Source organism: Porcisia hertigi, chromosome 16, assembly GCF_017918235.1.
Source record: "Porcisia hertigi strain C119 chromosome 16, whole genome shotgun sequence".
NCBI lineage: Eukaryota > Euglenozoa > Kinetoplastea > Trypanosomatida > Trypanosomatidae > Porcisia > Porcisia hertigi.
Window position 1 is genome coordinate 587,990 of NC_090575.1, and position 18,476 is coordinate 606,465.

The following is an 18,476-nucleotide window of genomic DNA, read 5'->3' on the forward strand; positions in this document are numbered from 1 at the left end:
TCTCAAGTTAGGCGTAAAGAATTCGTCCCACTGTGATAATTATTCTGTCCCGCCACTCCCACGCAAGTCAAACGGCCATACGCGCACCACACCACACCACACCGCACATACACACTGGCTTCCAAGTGAATCAACCGTAACGGTGAAGCCTCCAAGCCCTCAGGTTTCTAGTTCTTGTGGTATCTCGCCCAGGTCTACGAGTGCCCTACGCGCGGCCTCCGGCGTGCACGAAAAGGTTGCACCATGCCTCTTGCTTTGCTGACCCGACCCCATGGAAGACAGACGTGTTGAGCTCGCGGGTCGCGAGGGGAAATGAGGATGCGGCGCTTCGGTGATTCGCTCACCGCGCGAATGCTTCCACACTGGTGCCCTGCAGGCTGGTTACCAACCACTTGTGCGCGCAGAGAATCTCAGGAGCGGTGGGGTCCAGAATCTCGCAGATAAGCCCCTGACTTTCAGTCGTGCGGGTCGCTTCACAAAATGAGATCCCCCTCCCCTCCCCCCACCACCACAGCACCACCGGCACGGGGATTCAAATGAGCTTAAGCGACGAGACTCATGGGCACCCCCCCCCGCCCCCTTCAGCTCTTCAAACAATGCGGGTCTTGCAATGTTGACTGCTCTCGATCTGCGAATGTCCTTCTGCATCGGCATGCACCTGCGCCCGTGGGACGACTCTATAAAGTGGCAGCAGACAACACACGTAGCACCATCATATAACTTGCATCACCTTCTCCCCTTTTCCCTTCCCTCCCCTCGAGTTTCCCCTCTGGAGAGGAAAAAGCCGGGGTGGGATTCAGCGCTGTGGCGTTTCGTGTATCGGGGGGGGGGGGGGCGAGAGAGAAAAAAAGGAGAAAAAAAAAGCGGAGCCCACTGAAGCACAGCACAGCAGTGGTTGTATTGCTGACCGTTCGACGTGTTTGTGTGAAGAGAAATGATGATGAACGCAAAGAGTGTTGTCATGCAGACCCCAGGTGCAGTTTTTTCTTCACCAATAAAACGGCTCTCCATAGCCCCGCTCTGGACCTTTTTAAAACGATAATCCCTCCATCGACAGTTGTCACCTGCTCGTCTTTCAACCCAGCAACCAGTGGACGATCTCTCACATCTCAGGAGGAGCTCAGGAGGTCACGATAGAGAAACGAAAATGGTGAGTGCCGGCTGTCATTCCCTCTCTCACACCCCTCCCTCCCCCCCTCCCGAGACACACGAGCGAGACACCACACACACACACACACAGGCGCCGCAAGGGGGTGTTTACTGTGTGCGCACACTGCGCAACTTTCGTAGAACGCCATGGGCGCGTGATGCTTCTTCCTCTCCCCGCAATTGCTTTGCATCTGGGCTGATTGAAAGGGCCTCCCCGGTGCACCTCACGCCGTGATCGTTGAGTCCCCACCGCCCCATCGTTCATTTCCGAGGCAGCGTTTTTGTTGTCCCCTTTCTCGTTCATCCATGAGGGCGAGCTTGACGTATTTTGTTTCGAGAATCACCAAAGCGCTGCAGGAGATACTCGCGTGTCCGCTTTGCAGTCTGGACCGACTGCGCCGCACCCTGCGACCCGAACGTGTTCATGATTTTCGACGCGATATTGGGCAGTGACGTGTTGAGCACCACCGTGTGATTGTTTACTAATAAACCGTCGTTGACGGGGTAGTAGAGGAGCATCGACCGCACCTTTGCTGTCGCATCAACTTTTGCAACGTTCCGCTTTGTTCGCTCCAGCATAATCACCTTGGCAGGCAACATCCCATCCAATACAGAGAGCGACCGCAGCACCGCCGGGTCTGTGATCTCCGATACTTTGAACTGGATTGTCAGGCTAAAGACAAAGCGGATGATCGTCATAGTGAGCCGAAACGTATCCTCCGTCTCGCAGTCCTGCACCTTGTTTTCTGCAGGCTGGCACCCCCGGTGGTACTCGGTAGACGATAACAGGCTCTTCGTAATGTCCTTCAGCATGATGCCGGGAAGCATGTACATCGCCTTTACGTGTATACCAATGTACTTGGCAGCGTCCTCCGCGTTATAGACATCGACTTTGGGAGCGTTGTTCTCTGTGACCTCGTCCGCAAAGGAGGTGAGGTTGATCACGGCGTTGACGACGCTCTGTGTTTCGGCATCGGCCGCCGCCAGGCTGCCACTCAAGAAGCGAAATATGCACCGCCCATCGTTGAGGGCGGCAGCAGAATTGCGTCCCGAGAGAAAATCCCACGTGCCAGTTACCACTAACGCGCTGGGGGACTTGTGCGGGTCAATGTCCCGGCACGTCAAGGCCAACAACTCGTACTGCTGAACTTTGTTGCCAAGGAGTGATTCGCTCGGGCGCGACCACGATGTGCCGAGGGGTATCGAAGTCTCATTGACACTTCCGTTAGGGGGTGAGAAATCGCCCCGCAAAGACGGTGAAGTATGAGCGACAGAGAGAGGTGTAGCGGCCCTGGCGACGGGGGTATCGAACTGCACCCCTTCCGCGTAAACAACGATCACCGGTTGTTGCTTGCTGTGCCGATGTGCGGGGGTGTTATGGTGATGAGTGGAGCCCTTGCTGGCTACCCACGGACAGCGCCGCTGTCGCAATGTCGGGACGACTTGGAACCACGCCAGTTGGAAAAACATCGAGTTCACGCGGAACGATCCCTCGATGGCCTGTCGCAGCGCTGCCTCGACCTCCTCCAGTCGTGACAAGCGGTCCTGCAGAGTCGCGCCTGCCACGATGTAGTCGAGCTCTTCCTGGCCAATCGCGTTTGTTGCATTGGATATGCTCGCTTTGGATCGGACGCTTGAGCTGAGACGTGTCCCTCCCGCGGTGGTGCCGATTATGCTTTCCTCCAGCAGAGTCCCTTTGTTGCTGCTGTGCTCAGCGAACCGTTCCACATTTTGAAGAAAATGACGAACTGCTTTGTCGTCCACGGCACTGAAGCTATTTGTGAAACTCATGCTGTGGAACGTCTCGTTCATCGGGTCATGGACAGCACAGCTGCGCTCGATGCTAACGCTGCCTTCGCGCAGCGTGTGCATGCTAAGATCCGTCAGAGTGCCACTCAAGTCGGTCACTTCAGCATCCGCACAACCGCTTGCGCGGTTTGCCGAGGCGGTTGCTGGGGTTAGGCCATCAGGAACGACTACATCAAAGGGCACGGATTGGATGTTTAGGGCATGCTTCGGCTTCGATTCAAAACCGTTGCGGTCGGACACGTGAGTGGGCCCCTTCATGAGCTTTACGACACTCCTGTGCTTGGGGTTGGAACAACAAAGACCCATGCGTACAATGCCCGACGTTACAGTCGCGCACAAACAAGAAGGGAAAAAAAGAAATGAGTGTGAAGCCAACAAATACAAAAAAGATAGCGGCGGGGAGGAGAGGAGAGGAGAGGGGGGGGGATGGGACGAATGGGACGAATGGGAGGCAGGGTAGACGATGCAACCCTTATGCCAACAACCAAGAAAGATACCGTGAATGTGACCAGCGCATGTACGCGCCGCTAGATAGAATGGGAAATGTCGTCTTTGCAACAAACAAGCAAACGAAGAGATGAAAAAAAAAGAGGAGGAGGCCTTGATGGAAGCAAACGACGATGATAGCGGACTGAATACACCGCTGCGATGTGCGTGAGTGGGGTCCGTCCCCACTGGTGAGGTAGAGAGACGGTATAGCCGACAACGAAGGCAAAAGGTGGAAGTGGGCAAGGAGCGACAGAGATAAGAAAACAAATGCACGTAGAGGTATCACCGAGGGGCATACACACCTACATGGAGAAAAAAGGGGGGGGGGAAGGGGGGCGAGGAGGAGGAAGATGGACCGCAGACAGTGGTACGTACAGCAAGGACGACCACGGGATGAAGTGAGTGTAGTAAAAGGGAAAGATGGAAAAAGAGAATGAGAAGTACAAAAAAAAAACGATGTACGGAAAGTCGAGGAGGCGCACACTAGAAAAAAAAAACGATGTTGAAGCGGCGTTTGACAATGTGAGTCTAGAGAGTAAGTGCGGAGGAAGAGGTGGGGTCACAAAATAGCAGCTCGAAAAGGCAGTCAAGTAAAAAAAAAAAAAGATCCACTCAACCACCACCCACAGCAGGAAAGAAAGAAAAGATGAACGGGATCAAGAGGAACGAAATGTGACACCCCATGAGAAACCTCGACAAGTGAACCGACGAGTCGACACACACATACACACGGAGAAAGACACAAAAGAAAAACGCGGAGGAAAGACACAGGAGGATACCGGAAGTCTGTCGAATGATTACTTGTTTCTGTTGTTATTGATGTTCGGCCTCTCCTTTGGATATTTCAGACCAGGGGAAAAGAACTGTCGGTGTAAGTCCCTTTTTCTGTGCTTTTTTTTTTCGTGTGTGTGCGTGTGTGTGTGTGTGTGTGTGTGTGATGGATGAGGAGGTCGCACGAGTATAGACGTATGGAAACAAGTGGGAAAAAGAAATTCCCGTATAGGGGAGGGAGGGGGAAGAAAGTAGAGAGAGATGTTCAATGATACGAGAAAAAGTGAAATGGAACGAGAAACACGTTCGACTGGCGTGGGGTCGCTTGTACGAGGTGGAGACACACGAGTGGGAGAGAACGGGGGAGGCCGTGTCGCGCCGAATCTCCACGGATCGAACAGAGGGAAGCTGCCTTGGGTGCCATGCAGCCAAGCAATCGAAATAGTGAGACAGCCAACAGGCTGTGTTCGTATTTTGTCATCCCTCCGCCCCACTGTGACAAACATTCTATCACGCCACTCTCACGCAAGTCAAACGGTCATACGCACACCACACCACACCGCACGCAAACACACACAGACAACACTGCTGGGCCTGTCACACAGGGGCTCATCGTGAGCTGCAATGCAGCAGTACGTACACGCGTTACAGCAACAGCTGGACCCAGTCGTCCCCGCACTGCAAACGCCTCAAAACTCTGGCCCCCCCCCCACACACACACACCTCGGCGTCGCACCGGCTCCCCCCAACCAGGAGGCGGTGAAGACGGAGTGAGACGCAGTAGAGCCACGCTGACTGCTTGCACATCCTATGGAAAGGGTACACGTCTCCACCGCCGCCCGGGGCGCCCCGACGCGACGTCGCCCAGGATCTGGTGGCGGACATCGGTGGCAAAAAGTCGCACTGGTCTCTCTCTCCCCCCCGCCGCCCCTCTCCCCGCGCTCTTTACACCGTAGGCGCTTGACTCTCTCAGCACCAGCAGCTGTTCGCCATTGGCAAGAGAGTAGGGGGCCAGTGCTGAACATCCCCTGCACCGCGTGGGCCGTAGACCCTTGATACCCTCCCCCCCCCCTCTTTAGGCTGAGGAGGTTGCCTCGTCACGTGAGCCAGTGGCCAAGACGAATAACCGTCGAAAAAAACGCGAAGGTTAGCGATATGGGGGAGGTGTTCAAGGAAAGGATGACTCGTACAAGAAATGTTTCCCCTGTGTAGATGAGAGTCGCCTACAATACGTGCGCAGCTAGTGCATCGAGATGCTACACACATTGTGTGTCGCCGAGCAATGTCAATTCACCCATGGGTGTGCGCGCGTCTGTGTGCCCAACGCCAGCGACCCGCTCACTACACCCCCAGGAGGGTATGCTAAATTGCTGAGAGAAAAGTACGGGAATGCGCCCATGCAGCGGAGGTACGCCGACCAGTGCCCTCTTCCTGTTTTTCTCCCACCCCCTTTTTTTCCCTTCTGGTGAGAAACCGCGACTCCACTCGCTATCGTATGGCGCAGCTCATCCTGCTATCTTCGCCTGGGGAGGAGAGAAGAGGGGGGGGAATCTTCGGATTGAAGTCATGAGAGATGCAGCAGGGATGTCGTCCGATCATAGCCATCAAGGGCGACGAGCGCATAGACCCCCACACGCGCGTGCCCGCCACGATGCAACTCTCACCCGGACAGCAGTGAAGCAAGGGAGAATTGAAAAAAAAGGGGAGGGAACTATCAAAAGGTGCGCGCACACGCACACAGCGCACAAGCCTTCAGCTCTTCGTGTCTCCGCTTGCCTTCTCTGGCGGCGATGGATCAATGAGCTCCTTTGGTACACCAAAAGGAACTTTGGCGAGGAGCTCATCGGCTGCCACGAACACCAGCCGAGGCGGGGTGTGCTCAGTTGCTGCAACCGCGCTACTACTACTTCCAGGGGCGGCTGCCTTAGTTCCTAGCGCCCCAGGGCCCATGGTGCTCTTTGCACCTCCCTGATTACTCGGCAGCGCGGCACTAGCGCAGCCGCTGGTGCCTGTTGACGGAGCCCCACCGCCGCCATGGGTGCCCATGAAACCACTATCGGACTTGTTCCCCTCTAGGATGTAACGGATGATGCCCTCAGCGTGGAAGTAGCCCCAGGGGATGATCACCTCGCCCTCCGTCTCCTCTTCGAACCAGCGGGTGCACTGCATCCGTGCCACCTGCGCCACCTTGCGCTCGCGGTGCTGTCGAATCACAGGGAAGGATCCAAGCTGGCTTACTGCAATGCTGGATGGGAGGCCCCCACCGGCATCATAAAGCTTCGCAGACTCGACCTCGAGCAGGCGCTGCACCTCGTGCATATCCAAGTCAGCGTGATTGCGCAGGTTGAGTCCGCACATGGCTGCCAGCTTGGGTTTCAGGTAGCACTCTTGGAGGCGCACCGTGGACTCTATCGACTGCAGAACTTCGTATCGGACGCCCAGCTCTTGGCAAATCTCTCTCATCACCTCAGGGGAGTAAAGAGTGTTGTCCTCCGCCTTGGCGAGCATGGTTTGCTGTAGCGCTGTGTCCCGCATGATGTTTTGATATTCTTGCATCTGCTGCTTTCCAGCCGCCTCGCTATCGCAGATACCCTCCAACAACACCAGTGTGTCCTTATTGCGCTTCACAGCGTGGTCAATGTACTCGAGAACACGATCGTAAAACTTGATGCTTGCCACATGCAGCATGGGTATAACAGTAATAGTGGGGTGCGCTAGATGGCATTGCACATGCGGAGGCCCCACCTCAGTGGCATTGGGGGAAACCGCCAGCACTCGTGTCCAGCGGCTGCCGACGACGACAAGTTCATCGTAGGCAGAGCGCAGGAGGCGATTTCTTGTAAACGACATGATGGGACTGCAGGGGAGGGGAAGGCAGAGAGAAGGGTCGGAGAGGAGGGGTGGTGACGGCTGATTGGTGTAAAAGCAAAGGAAGGAAGGGCGCGAGATACTCTGTCGGTCTTCATGAGGGGCTCGCTTTGCACCAGACCTGGGGTGGAGGGTGCAGAAGAGGCATACACGCTTTACGCGCGGCAGCATACCCCACACTCTCGTCTTGTTCGCGTGTTTTGACTGGGCAAGAGGCGAGAAAGGTGAACGACTGGGGAAGCCGGAGTGCCTGAGTGCGTGTATGTATATGTGAGCGTTATTAACAGAGACAAGAAGAGAGGGAGGGAAGGAAACCTGTCGGTGCATAGCGTTGTTTCCAGGCGCCCCCTCCCTCTCAAGCTCATCTGCATTCGTGTGCGCATTCGTACGTGCATATCTGTGCAGAAGCTATCAAGTTGTTCAATGGAAAGGGGCACTCAGACACACAGGCAGCACACTAGGGTGTGGCTAAGAGCACTCGACGAGCCACGCAGGACCAGCAGTGTCAGGGAGGGGATAGGGTGGGAGGAAGTAGGTCAACGAAACACCCCAAGATCTACACGCGGAGAGGGTGAGGAGGCGGCAGAAAAAAAAATCCGCCGCGGAGCGCGTCCGCATACCCCGCACGTTAGAGGACAGGCAAATGCAAAAGGGCAGGAAGAGGCGGAAGGGGGGGGGGTAATGGGGATGCACGTCTGCCAGCTGCATCTGCGTCAACGTGAGCTACATGATCAGTGCGTCAAGACTGTGAGCATCTTCCTACCACACACACACACACACACCCAGGAGCAAATGCAGGGGCAATATACAAGCATGTCCCTATTCATATAAAGCGGCGCACCTTAGGAATGAGTGCAGTAGACAATCGGCGCTGATGCTCTGCTCTGAGCTTAGTGAGAGCCCTCAGCCTCTGCTCCAGAATCAACGCAGACTCAGTTGTGAGGTCATCAATGTTGCGCGTGATCAGCTCCTGCACAGCAGCTGTGATGACGGCATCCTGCAAAGCGCCACTGCCCAGAGTGTTCGCCTGTTCGAGGAGCTGAAGTAGCTCCGACACGGAGAGAGTCTTCATGTTAGCGATCAGCTTGGATGAAACCAGTTGTAACGCACGACGTGATTGAGGCAACAGCTGCAACAGCTGTGTGGCTGCCTCCCCTCCTGATCCGCCACCCGTCACACCCATGTCCACACTGCAACCCACTGACAGCTGTTCCACGGCATCCACATAGAGATCCACCACCTCCAGCTGAGACGCCACAGAGAGGTAGGCAGACGCGCTGGCGAGCGTCTCGACGAGCTGAGCCGACAGACCCTCTGCGACACGCTGTAGCGTAGAGAGGCTTTGGGCGGCTTGCTCCATCTCCAGTACGCGCTGGCGTACAGCGGACGGCGAGGATGAGGGTGAAAAAGGAGGAGCAGTGACGAGAGCAGTTCCGGGGCAAGAACCATGCAACGCAACGGTGGCGTCCACTGGTGGTGTCGCACCAGGCGGAAGCGCCGGTGCGTGCGCAGCTCGCAGCTCTGCAGACAAGACCGCAAGGGAGACCAAACCCTCCACGTACACCCGCAAGACTGCAAGCAGCTCCGCGGGCGTGAAGTCCGTAGAGAGGAAAAGCGCCCGCTCCGCCATCTGCTGCGCCAGCTCTAGTGCAAGCGAGTGGGTACCACGGACTGCCGAAAAAAACATGGCCGTTGAGCGCGGGCACGTCCGGGACACGTCACGCATAAACGCCTTCAGCAGGTGCCGCTGCAACGCCTCCGGCAAAGCCACCTTCGCCCTGCCCGCACTCCCTTCTCCTTGAAGGCACGTGTACAAGACCGCAATATCCATGCACTCGAGCTCTTCGAGGTGACGCAACACGTACTCCTGAATCGAATCCATGGCGTCCCGAACGCGGGATTGTACAGCTGCTGAGGCGACGCTCCACGTGTCCAGCACCTCCACACACTGAGCGGGGCTAATCTCCTCTTGGTGCTTAGCGAGAGCACGCAGCACCGTCTCCGTCAGCTCTGGGGGGGTTTCGGCGGTACAGGCGCGGCAAACCGCCAGACACTCCTCGGCGGTTAGGTTTGGCACGAGAGGGACGAGCTCCGCAGCCACACGGTGGTAGAGCGCGCTCTCCTGTCGACGAAGCTGCGGCATGCATGCAAAAAGTGCGACCAACTCCACCGCTTCCATGCCCTCCAACTGCAGAAAAAGTTCCGCCAGAATTTGGTCAACCTGAGCCGCATCCCAGAAACCAAAGAAAGCGGCACACTGCAGGACCACCACCATGTCACCAAGACGGGCGGCACGCAGGTCGCACAGCTTCCCTGTGAAGTACTTGTACTCACCTCGGAGCAAATTGCGCTCATGGAAGTCGCGCGTGTCCTCGTAGCGAGACTTGACACGGGCCATCCGCCGCGAAATCTCGCCAAGTGGCACTGGCCGTTCTGACAGAAGGTAGTTGCGCTTAGAATGCTCCAACTCTGTCAAGCTCCTCTGACGCCAAAATACGTACCCGGGCGTCCTCTTGCTACGCCAACACGAAGAGCGGCGGAACATCACGCAGAGCACGCCTTGACCGTGTGTGCGTCTTGTTTGTACGTGTGTGTCCCCGAGTGTGTTTGTGGTTCTGGGACAGTATAACGGGGGAAAGGTGGGGAGGAGGAGGAGGGAAGCGCAATGGGCAAGGATGGGGAAGAGGGGAGCGAAAAGCGAGAGTCACAGGGCACAGGGCGCAGGGCGCAGGCGCGCGGTACGGAGGAGAGCACAGCAAATACGCATGCGAGGAGAGACAAAGACAGCCGCCCAAACCAACGCACTTTTGGCCATGGCCCTTCCCTTGCTCTGGGTGTGCGTGTGTGGACGGGTTTCAAAAACGTGGAAAAAGGCTCAACATCAGAGAGGAAACGAGGAGCGAAACTCGAGAAGACGTGAGAGCAGCGGCGCAGCAACACAAACCGACATTATAAACACTACAGGGGTAAAATGTGAGGTAGCGGTCAGCGGCTTTGTGTGGTAGGGAGCGAGGCATGCAAACCCGTCAGAATCGTCCATGGTACCCACCAATATATATATATATGCATATTACGGACCTCGTCCACTTCTCCCTGCCCAACGTGGTGTTCTCCAGCTGCCTCATCACGCCGTCTACATGCATAGAGTAGGCACCTGACCAAACCATGGTTTGATGAGCGGTGCCTCCCTATCGAAGACGGCGGCATCAGCCGCGCACATGCGGCAGGCCCCCTTTTCGTGCTGTTAATCTCAGTGACATAGCCACCGGTGAAATCTTCTGTAGACATTATATGTCTGTGACTGTCGAGCCTCCGGCGTCAGTGAAGCTCCAGAGATATGATTAGACCAAATTGCAACGCAACGTGCCGCGATCGGGTGCGTTGCGCGAACATGCACATTATACGTTTTGCTTGAGGCAAGAAGGTGCGCGAGAACGTCATCCTGTGTTTCCTCCTCGGAGAGACCCAGGAGTGGTGCCTCGAGAGCCGCCCTTGACACACCTCCGGCAGATCAACCATAATAGCACTCAGTCACGGCAAGAATAGAGAGAGAGACTGCAATTGTGGCTGGTGCAGGTTTGCCAGTAGAAATTTACATGCTCCATAAGAAAACGTCCGTCAAGTACCGCTCTGGTACACCGCATTGCGTCCTGGAAGTGTCCGAGGTCGCCGCGGCGCGTTGCCTGCATGAGCATCACCGAAGCTGACTCCACTTGTCACGTACGAGTCTAGCAGCACCGGCACGTTCTGTACCCCCTCATATGTCTGTCGACCAGGTAAAGCGCTAACAGCAGCGCTGTACAAAATCCCAATAAGACTGCGACTCGGCAAAGACGACTCGGCTGCTGCCCCACATCGCACCCCCCCCATTGAGGCCTACCAGGCGGCAGAACCAAGCCCGATAGATTCCGCCTACCCACAGAGCGGCTTGAGAAGGGGTGTCGCGGGGTGCCAAGGGAGTCTCCCTCTGTGTGGGGCTTGATGGGACCGCAAAGCCCACAAGATGAGGACCAGCGGCACCGGCAGTAGCTCGAAAAAGCGCAAGTGCAACACTGATGAATCGCGGCAGTTTCGTCAAATACGCAGTCCACTGCGGCGCATCCGTCTCCGATTGAGCGCACAAAGTACGGCGTAGGCCCTCCAATGGCCGAGCAGGAGCCGAAGCTGATGTCCTTGTTTGGAGGCCACGTGGCGCATCGTCTCCGTCGTCTCACACCACAGTGACTGGATCAGCTCAAGCGACATGTGCATGTCCCACCCGACTCTCGTCCTTGCCGTTTGCAGGGGCGATAATCAAGATAGTCTGAAGGGAAGTTCTACGATATCGCTTCCCTGTGAACCAGCGGCACAATCGAAGATTGTGCATTTGGCAAAAAAACTCGACGCCAACCAGCTTTGAACATGGCATCCACATCCAAGTGGCAATAAGGCACCATCATCAATGCCGCCCCGCGCAATAACGGCCAGTTTGACCAACTTGCCTACCACAAAGGAGGTTGGGGACACGTGCGCCATTCTCCGCCGCTACTGAAATGCACCTCATCTCTTTATCCCCCCCTCTCTCCCCTCTCCTCCTCCTCTCCTCCTCGCCTCGTTTGCCTGCCTGTTTGGACAAGGGAAGGGAGAGGGGGGGAGAAAGCAGAAAAGAGAAAGAACAGACAGCCCGGTGAGACGCGGGGGAAATACATTACAGTGGAGGAGTCCATTCCTCCTCCCTCCCCCCCCTCCACGCCCGCCTTTTCACCGTATTGTCGCGATTCCTGGATTCGGGGGGGGGGAGGGCGCGCTAAGCGAGTAAGTGAGCGTCACCGCGCATGCGTCCGTGTGCTTTACGAGTTTATGTGCGCCATCTCAGCAGATGCACAAGAGAGGGAGAGAGGTTCCAGAGACAGACAAAAAGCATAAGGTGCAAAGGAGAGACGAGAAGCACGTGCACCTGCAGTGGTGCCGCCTCCATCTCGAGAGGCCCTTCCACGCAGTGTGATCGGTGTTGCTACACACAAGAGGAAAAGAAGCACAGGCCTGAGAATCATTGGCCTTGCCTCCATGCCTCCCCCCCCAGCCACCGCGGTCCTGGTCGCATTGCGTTTCCTCGCAGGAATGTACGCTCAGGCGCTCCGCTGTGTGTGCTCTACCCACCTGCCACCCACGACGAGACACCAGGAGGCGAGAAAAGAGAGGAGGTGGAGTATTCGCAATGTTTTCCCCCACGAGACGCCCGTTTTCCCTCCACTCTTCCACTTCGTTTTCCTTTTTTCCTGCGGTGTCGCCAAGGAAACTTGAGCGTTCTGTCTAGCAGAGAGGGAAGGGAAAGGGCGGCGTTTTGGAAACACAAATCCATTCCTGCAGCTCCTGATAAATCAGTGGATAAGTACAGGGTTTGCCTGCTATTTTGGTTGGTTAGCTGTGGGGATGAGCCTCCCCGGCCGGCTATTGTGTCAATCCCGTAAACACCCACACAACAACGAGCCTCATCAATGCACAACAGGGTAAAACCCGAAAAAAAGGGGGGGGAGGGAGCGGGCGGGGGGGAGGTCGATGAGTGTGATCCCATCGGAACGTTTCAACCGTGTATCCGCGTTAGCGCCTGCATTACGCCCAGGTCACTTGTATAACCCCCACTGCCAGATACACTCGTGCCAGCTCTTATGGAGGGTCTCTCGCTCTCCCCCCTCACCTCCGACCTTTTACTCTCTCCCTTGCTCGTTTACATCCGTGGCGTCAACCCCCCTCCCCTTTCCATTGAGGAAGTGGGGGACGGGGGGAAGAGATGAAGAGGGAAAAATAAAATATACAAGGAGTTCAAAGGAATGAGCTCTCGGGTGGATTTTGGAAGTCACCACACAACACTACCACCAGAACAAAGGCAGTCGGCGGGATTTACCGAGAAGAGCAGCGCGTTCTGAGGATGATGCAAAATGCCTCGCTGCAGGGGGAGGGGGGGGAGGGGGGGGAAGAGAACACAGCGGTGGCGGATGCGCAGTCCTTGTCCACATGAGAGGCGACTGTGGCAGCAGGATAGAACGAAAAATGTTGCCAATTTGACTGGGAGGCCTAATAAAAGGAAAGGGGTAGTCTGCGTGCACCGATGTAACAGTCCTACGTTCCTTCCATATATCTGTTCATCCATCCCCCCCCATGTCGCATTTCTTCTTCATGGAGTCCCTACCGCAGTGTCAACGCTGGTGAGATGCCGTCGCGTGTGGACGCCAGTAGCTTCTGTTGCGTCTGCATCGAGCCAGATGTGTCGAAAAATTGCATGCAGAATGCGCAAATCTCCTCCCGCTTGTACAACTGCGACGCCGGTGGCATGTGGTCACCTCGACGTACGTTCATGCCCCATTTCTGGCGCAGTTCTAAGATGGACTTGTGCGTAATGGACCCGGGCAGCCTATTCACATAGAAGATCTGGGTACACAGTGCACACTTCTTGCGCTTTTGGAGGCCCTGGCGCACTCGAAGGTTAAGCTCCTCTGGCGTGAGAGCGTCCGGCGCCTTCTGCATCATGAAGAGTGTCACGTCAGCTGCTGGTGCGACAAATGACCCTGTGAACACCTAGACAAACTGTGAAAGAGTAATCAACCTGATAGTAAGGAGTCGAGACGCTGTCGTTGTACGTGTATCTGAAGGGAGGAGGGGAGGGGAGAGGGAGAGGGAAGGGCTGGTTGTCGCATTATCGACCGTACAGATGTGACCATGTGCGTGTACGTACGTGAACAAGTCGTCAATGTTTTTCGTTCAAGCGTGGAGCAGCAACAGTGGAGCAAAGCACGAGAAAGGGAAAGAGTGACATCAAAGAAGAAATATGAAAAGCGCGAGAGGGGGGACGGGAGGCGATGGATGTATGCGTTCGCCACCTGTACGGAGGGCCATTGCATAACAAGACACTCACTGTGACGTCTTTTCATTCCCTGCAAAAAGCGATGCGTACGTGAGGCCGGCCAGTGAAGCACCGCAAAAATACCCCCCCCCCCTCCCGCTCACCCCTTTGACTCCTCTCCTCCGCGGCGGCATCGAGAGAAATCCCCTAAGCAGCACCACGACGAAATCTGCGAGTCCTCGTGGTCCCTTCGGAGCTCGCCACCGCTTCAGAGAAGAGACAAGGCCCCCACAAACACACAGTCGATCCACTCTTGATGCAACAGAGTGACGCTCACTATATAACAGAAACACGCACAGACAACGCCACTGGACCTGTCACACAGGGGCTCATCGTGAGCTGCAATGCAGCAGTACGTACACGCGTTACAGCAACAGCTAGACCCAGTCGTCCCCGCACTACAAACGCCTCAAAACTCTGGCCCCCCACACACACACACACACCTCGGCGTCGCACCGGCTCCCCCCAACCAGGAGGCGGTGAAGACGGAGTGAGACGCAGTAGAGCCACGCTGACTGCTTGCACATCCTATGGAAAGGGTAGACGTCTCCACTGCCGCCCGGGGCGCCCCGACGCGACGTCATCCAGGACCTGGCCGCGGACATCGGTGACAAAGAGTCGCACCGGTCTCTCTCCCCCCCCCGCCCCTCTCCCCGCGCTCTTTACACCGTAGGCGCTTGACTCTCTCAGCACCAGCAGCTGTTCAGCATTGGCAATAAAGTAGGGGGCCAGTGCTGAACATCCCCTGCACCGCGTGGGCCGTAGACCCTTGATACCCTCCCCCCCCCCCTCTTTAGGCTGAGGAGGATGCCCCGTCATCTCATCGGGAGTGAATAAAACCGTAACGGGAGGGAAAAAGATACACCTAGTCTCTCCACAAATGATATATCCTGGCGATGTGCGGTATGAACTCACACATGGCAGATAAACATGAAGGGGAGGCTACTCCGTTTTCTTCACCGCCAGAGTCTCTTCCGCCAAACCAAGGAGGGAAGCCGCCACTGCAGCAATCTCAGCTGATGTGGCAGCTGAGACATCCTCTGTCTTGGTGCTCTGAGGTGAGTGGTTGCTGCATGTACTGCCCTGATTGCCCTGTCCATCAGCCACCGCATCAGGCACCTCACATCGCTTTCGCTTTTTGTCGCTCTGGCGCTGACGAGGATGTTGCCTAGAGCGTCGCTTTCCCTTCTCTTCGAGACCTTCCGCTGCAGGATCCAGGGTGAGCGCTACACACCCATCGTCATCAGCTTCTGAAGACGCTCGGGCCTGAATTTCCCGGCTACTGTCATCGGTGGGTGTTTCTTTTTGAGTCCGGAGACGTGACCTAGCGTGTGGGGAGCGCGCACTTGTTGGGTTGGCAACCGCCGCAAACCCTTCTTGCTCTGCCTTGAGGATGTCCTCATGAAGAAGCGGTTTTGTCGTGTAGCTCATCAGGTGTGGCATTCCCTTCTCCTCGATATATGTGTAGTCGAGTGTGCACAGGTTGAACAAAGCGCGCGTGCAGCGCAGTGAAACCTCAAACCCGAGATAGGACTGTGCGCCACTCAGCATGCCACTCTCCACCTCGTTGGGAAGCTCAGTCGCTGCACGGGCATCTTGTGCCTTTGCGAAGGGGGGGTTGAAGAAGTCGTATACAATACGATCACAGACTGCATAAAGTGGCGCGTGTGTTTTCTCGCCGTTGACGAGAATCTCTCGCATAAGCAGGAGAAACGCAACGTTGAAGAAGACACTCTCGCAGTTGTTGCGCACCAACGCGTCCATCAAAAACGTCAGTGCAATATTCACGTCTGCGTCGTTCACACGCCAATGGCGCAGAGTCGAATACACAAGGCTTATGTTCTTTGGCGACGCCAGACGGTGGAAAAAGCCGCTAACAGCCACCTCCCGCTCAGAACCAATTGTTGAGAAAGCGGTTCGGCCACTTGAGGCGATGGAGGGAGGTCGTTCTGCTGAGGTGGCCCTTTCCGAAGGTGACAGACCACCGCTGTCCGCAAAAGCACCACCCGCCAGAGACTCCAATGCCTGCTTCGGGGAATCCGCAGATAGAGGTGGAGTTTTTTGCTCCTCATGGATCTCTCTGTTCTGGAGACAGTCTGTCAAATCAGGCGGATTTGCATCGTCATCGTTTTCTTCATCGTCAATCATGCTCGCCATGTCTTGGAGCATCTCACCCTGCACATCTGCCAAAACTGCGGAGTCGACGCTCTCCAGGTCGCCTTGGTTGTTTGCACCATCCGTAACTTCTGCCTCCTCTATGGAAACCGGCCTCTCCCCTCCTCTCATCTTTTGGGGGCGCTTGGGAAGCAAAAGGTTTCCCATGTAGCTGCACTTCTCCATCAACTGGAAGACTGAGAATGTGAAAAGTGTGAAAACCTGCGCTTTTCGAATTGGAATAACCCGACTCGAATACTCGGAGAGCAAGCTAAACACAGCCTTGATATTTTCTTCTTTGTAAAGCACGGAGGAGGCAAGCGCGTGAGCGGCGACTTCCACCGCAGGATCGGCGGCGATCTCGCCCTGCAGCAGTGAATGGAGAATGAGAAGTATTTCCGCCAAGTACCCCACCACAACTGCGACATCCTCACGCCGACGAATATCCTTGCAATCCAGGAAGGAGCGCAAGACGGAAAATCCCAGTTCCAAGCAGTCCAAAGAAATAATTGACGAAGCACTTTGCCATTGCTGCGGAAAAATAACTAGAAAAGACTTTTGCTCCAATTTAAGCTCTTCAGCAATAAGCCGAGTATAACGCAAAATACACCGACATATTGTCATGTATTGCAGCACGTGAGCCAAGTTTTGGTAGAGTGTAGTGTCGAGAGGTGACGTCACCTCTAGAGCCTCCCCAGACCCTTTGTATCCAGCAACCACCTCCCTATGCTCTTTTGTAGCACGCTCGACGGCAGCAGCAACTTCTTGTAATTTCCTGAAGACCATCACGCTAAGCGGTTCGAAGCCAAAACTCAAAAAGGCGCTGTTTTGGTGCGAAAGCTGTATTTTCGTAGGCAGCGGAAGGTTACACTGTGGTGTGGTACCTTGAAACATGCCTTTGATGAAACGACCGCGCTTGCGCAGATCAACTTCTTTCATCGCCTCCAGTGGGTCTTTTCGTCGCGGCCCGAGTAAAGAAAAGACAGTGCCAATCGCCTGGCCTCTTGCCGCACTCCCCTGGGATGCACGAACTAGAATGCCATTAGACGTGACGGCCCCATTGCGACTGAGGGCAACAACACGCCACTTATCACTCGTTTTCTTGCAGTCACGGAGCTGTCGTCTATTTAAAAGTGTAGAAAGCGCTCGATCCGGGGACGAGTCGCTGGTGTAACCCAGCAATGTTAACTGTACCAGCTCTTCTGGGGACAAACAGCACATAATGCTTGCCATTGAAGCCAAAGCAAGACAGTTCCATTTCCACAGCTGCTCGTCACTCTCCAAGAGATTGTTGACTTGCTCTTGAAACTCCTCGTCGAGGGCCTTCATCACCACATCTGGTGAGTGTGATGCGGACGTCGAGTCGTCATCCTCGAGGTCTACTTCCTCTTCAAGGTCTATTTCCTCTTCAAGGTCAACCTCACCTTTTTCTTGCACCTCTTTTAAATCCACGCTATTTTTTTTGTCCATGTCATCGTTTTCATTTTTCTCCCCATGAGGGCCACTGTGGGTCTTATTGCCTGCATCACAATTTGTGATCCCCTTGACGGCTTGCGTACGAGAGAAGCTCTGATTCACCACAACTAGAAAAAGCTCGACGCCTTGATTGCGACAGAAAGCGCCAATTATTCGCTCCATGTCCACTGCGTGTCGGTCCAGTAAGTGCGTGATAAGCGTGAGAACAATTTCAAGAAGAACAACATCATCACGCTGCAGTTCACTTGTCATTCGCTTTTCGGCAATAGGCGCTACACAATGAACTAGCAAACCAAAAAAATCATCTGTGCCACAACGTAGTTTTATCTTTTGCAGCAGATCTTTCTGGAGAACCTCGTTTGTCGAAAAACGCGGAATGGGCAACAGCATTGCCGCCAACAGCTTGAGGAGCTGTGGCAGAAGTGTGTCACTGAAGTTCATTCCATGTGCCAGAAGCAAAGGTACGACTAATTTTTCTGCAACCATCATTTCGCACATGAATATGAATTCGGAACGACTAACATCACTTCCGGCAATCTGAGTTTCGGCGCCCTCATCATCGTATTCGAGATCCTCACCACTAGCCTCATCGTACAACTGGCGCTCTCGGAGTGTCTCAATGCGCTCTACCACGCGAGTGCGCTCGCGCAGGAGTCGGTTTCGCAGCAGCTTCGCCGCCGCACATACTTCAGTAATGCTAGACACAGAGGGGACTCGGCTGAGTGGGATGCTCAGTGCATCCACAGCAAGAAGAATCTGTCGCTTTACAACTTCGGTGGACATGTTACTCTATTTTTTTTATTTTTCTATAGATGGTGTATAAGCGTGTAGAAAAAAAGGTACGTTTCGCAGTCGACTATTTGGTCGACATTCCCTGTAG

At 55.2% G+C, this 18,476-nt stretch overlaps 5 protein-coding genes across 5 annotated transcripts; all 5 read right to left on the reverse strand.

Annotated features, from left to right (window-relative positions):
* Nucleotides 1-1,449: 1,449 nt before the first annotated feature.
* Nucleotides 1,450-3,264, reverse strand: JKF63_05356 (uncharacterized protein; the record flags this gene model as incomplete). The annotated part of the gene is made up of 1 exon (XM_067901319.1): nucleotides 1,450-3,264. The coding sequence occupies one exon, from the start codon at nucleotides 3,262-3,264 to the stop codon at nucleotides 1,450-1,452; it is 1,815 nt and encodes a 604-aa protein (XP_067758321.1).
* Nucleotides 3,265-5,970: 2,706 nt separating this feature from the next.
* Nucleotides 5,971-7,068, reverse strand: JKF63_05357 (uncharacterized protein; the record flags this gene model as incomplete). Its single annotated transcript, XM_067901320.1, has 1 exon — nucleotides 5,971-7,068. The coding sequence occupies one exon, from the start codon at nucleotides 7,066-7,068 to the stop codon at nucleotides 5,971-5,973; it is 1,098 nt and encodes a 365-aa protein (XP_067758322.1).
* Nucleotides 7,069-7,909: 841 nt separating this feature from the next.
* JKF63_05358 (uncharacterized protein) lies at nucleotides 7,910-9,631 on the reverse strand (the record flags this gene model as incomplete). The annotated part of the gene is made up of 1 exon (XM_067901321.1): nucleotides 7,910-9,631. The coding sequence occupies one exon, from the start codon at nucleotides 9,629-9,631 to the stop codon at nucleotides 7,910-7,912; it is 1,722 nt and encodes a 573-aa protein (XP_067758323.1).
* A 3,620-nt stretch (nucleotides 9,632-13,251) lies between these two features.
* JKF63_05359 (uncharacterized protein) lies at nucleotides 13,252-13,593 on the reverse strand (the record flags this gene model as incomplete). The annotated part of the gene is made up of 1 exon (XM_067901322.1): nucleotides 13,252-13,593. One exon carries the CDS (start codon nucleotides 13,591-13,593, stop codon nucleotides 13,252-13,254), a length of 342 nt encoding a protein of 113 aa, XP_067758324.1.
* A 1,315-nt stretch (nucleotides 13,594-14,908) lies between these two features.
* JKF63_05360 (uncharacterized protein) lies at nucleotides 14,909-18,379 on the reverse strand (the record flags this gene model as incomplete). The annotated part of the gene is made up of 1 exon (XM_067901323.1): nucleotides 14,909-18,379. One exon carries the CDS (start codon nucleotides 18,377-18,379, stop codon nucleotides 14,909-14,911), a length of 3,471 nt encoding a protein of 1,156 aa, XP_067758325.1.
* Nucleotides 18,380-18,476: the final 97 nt, after the last annotated feature.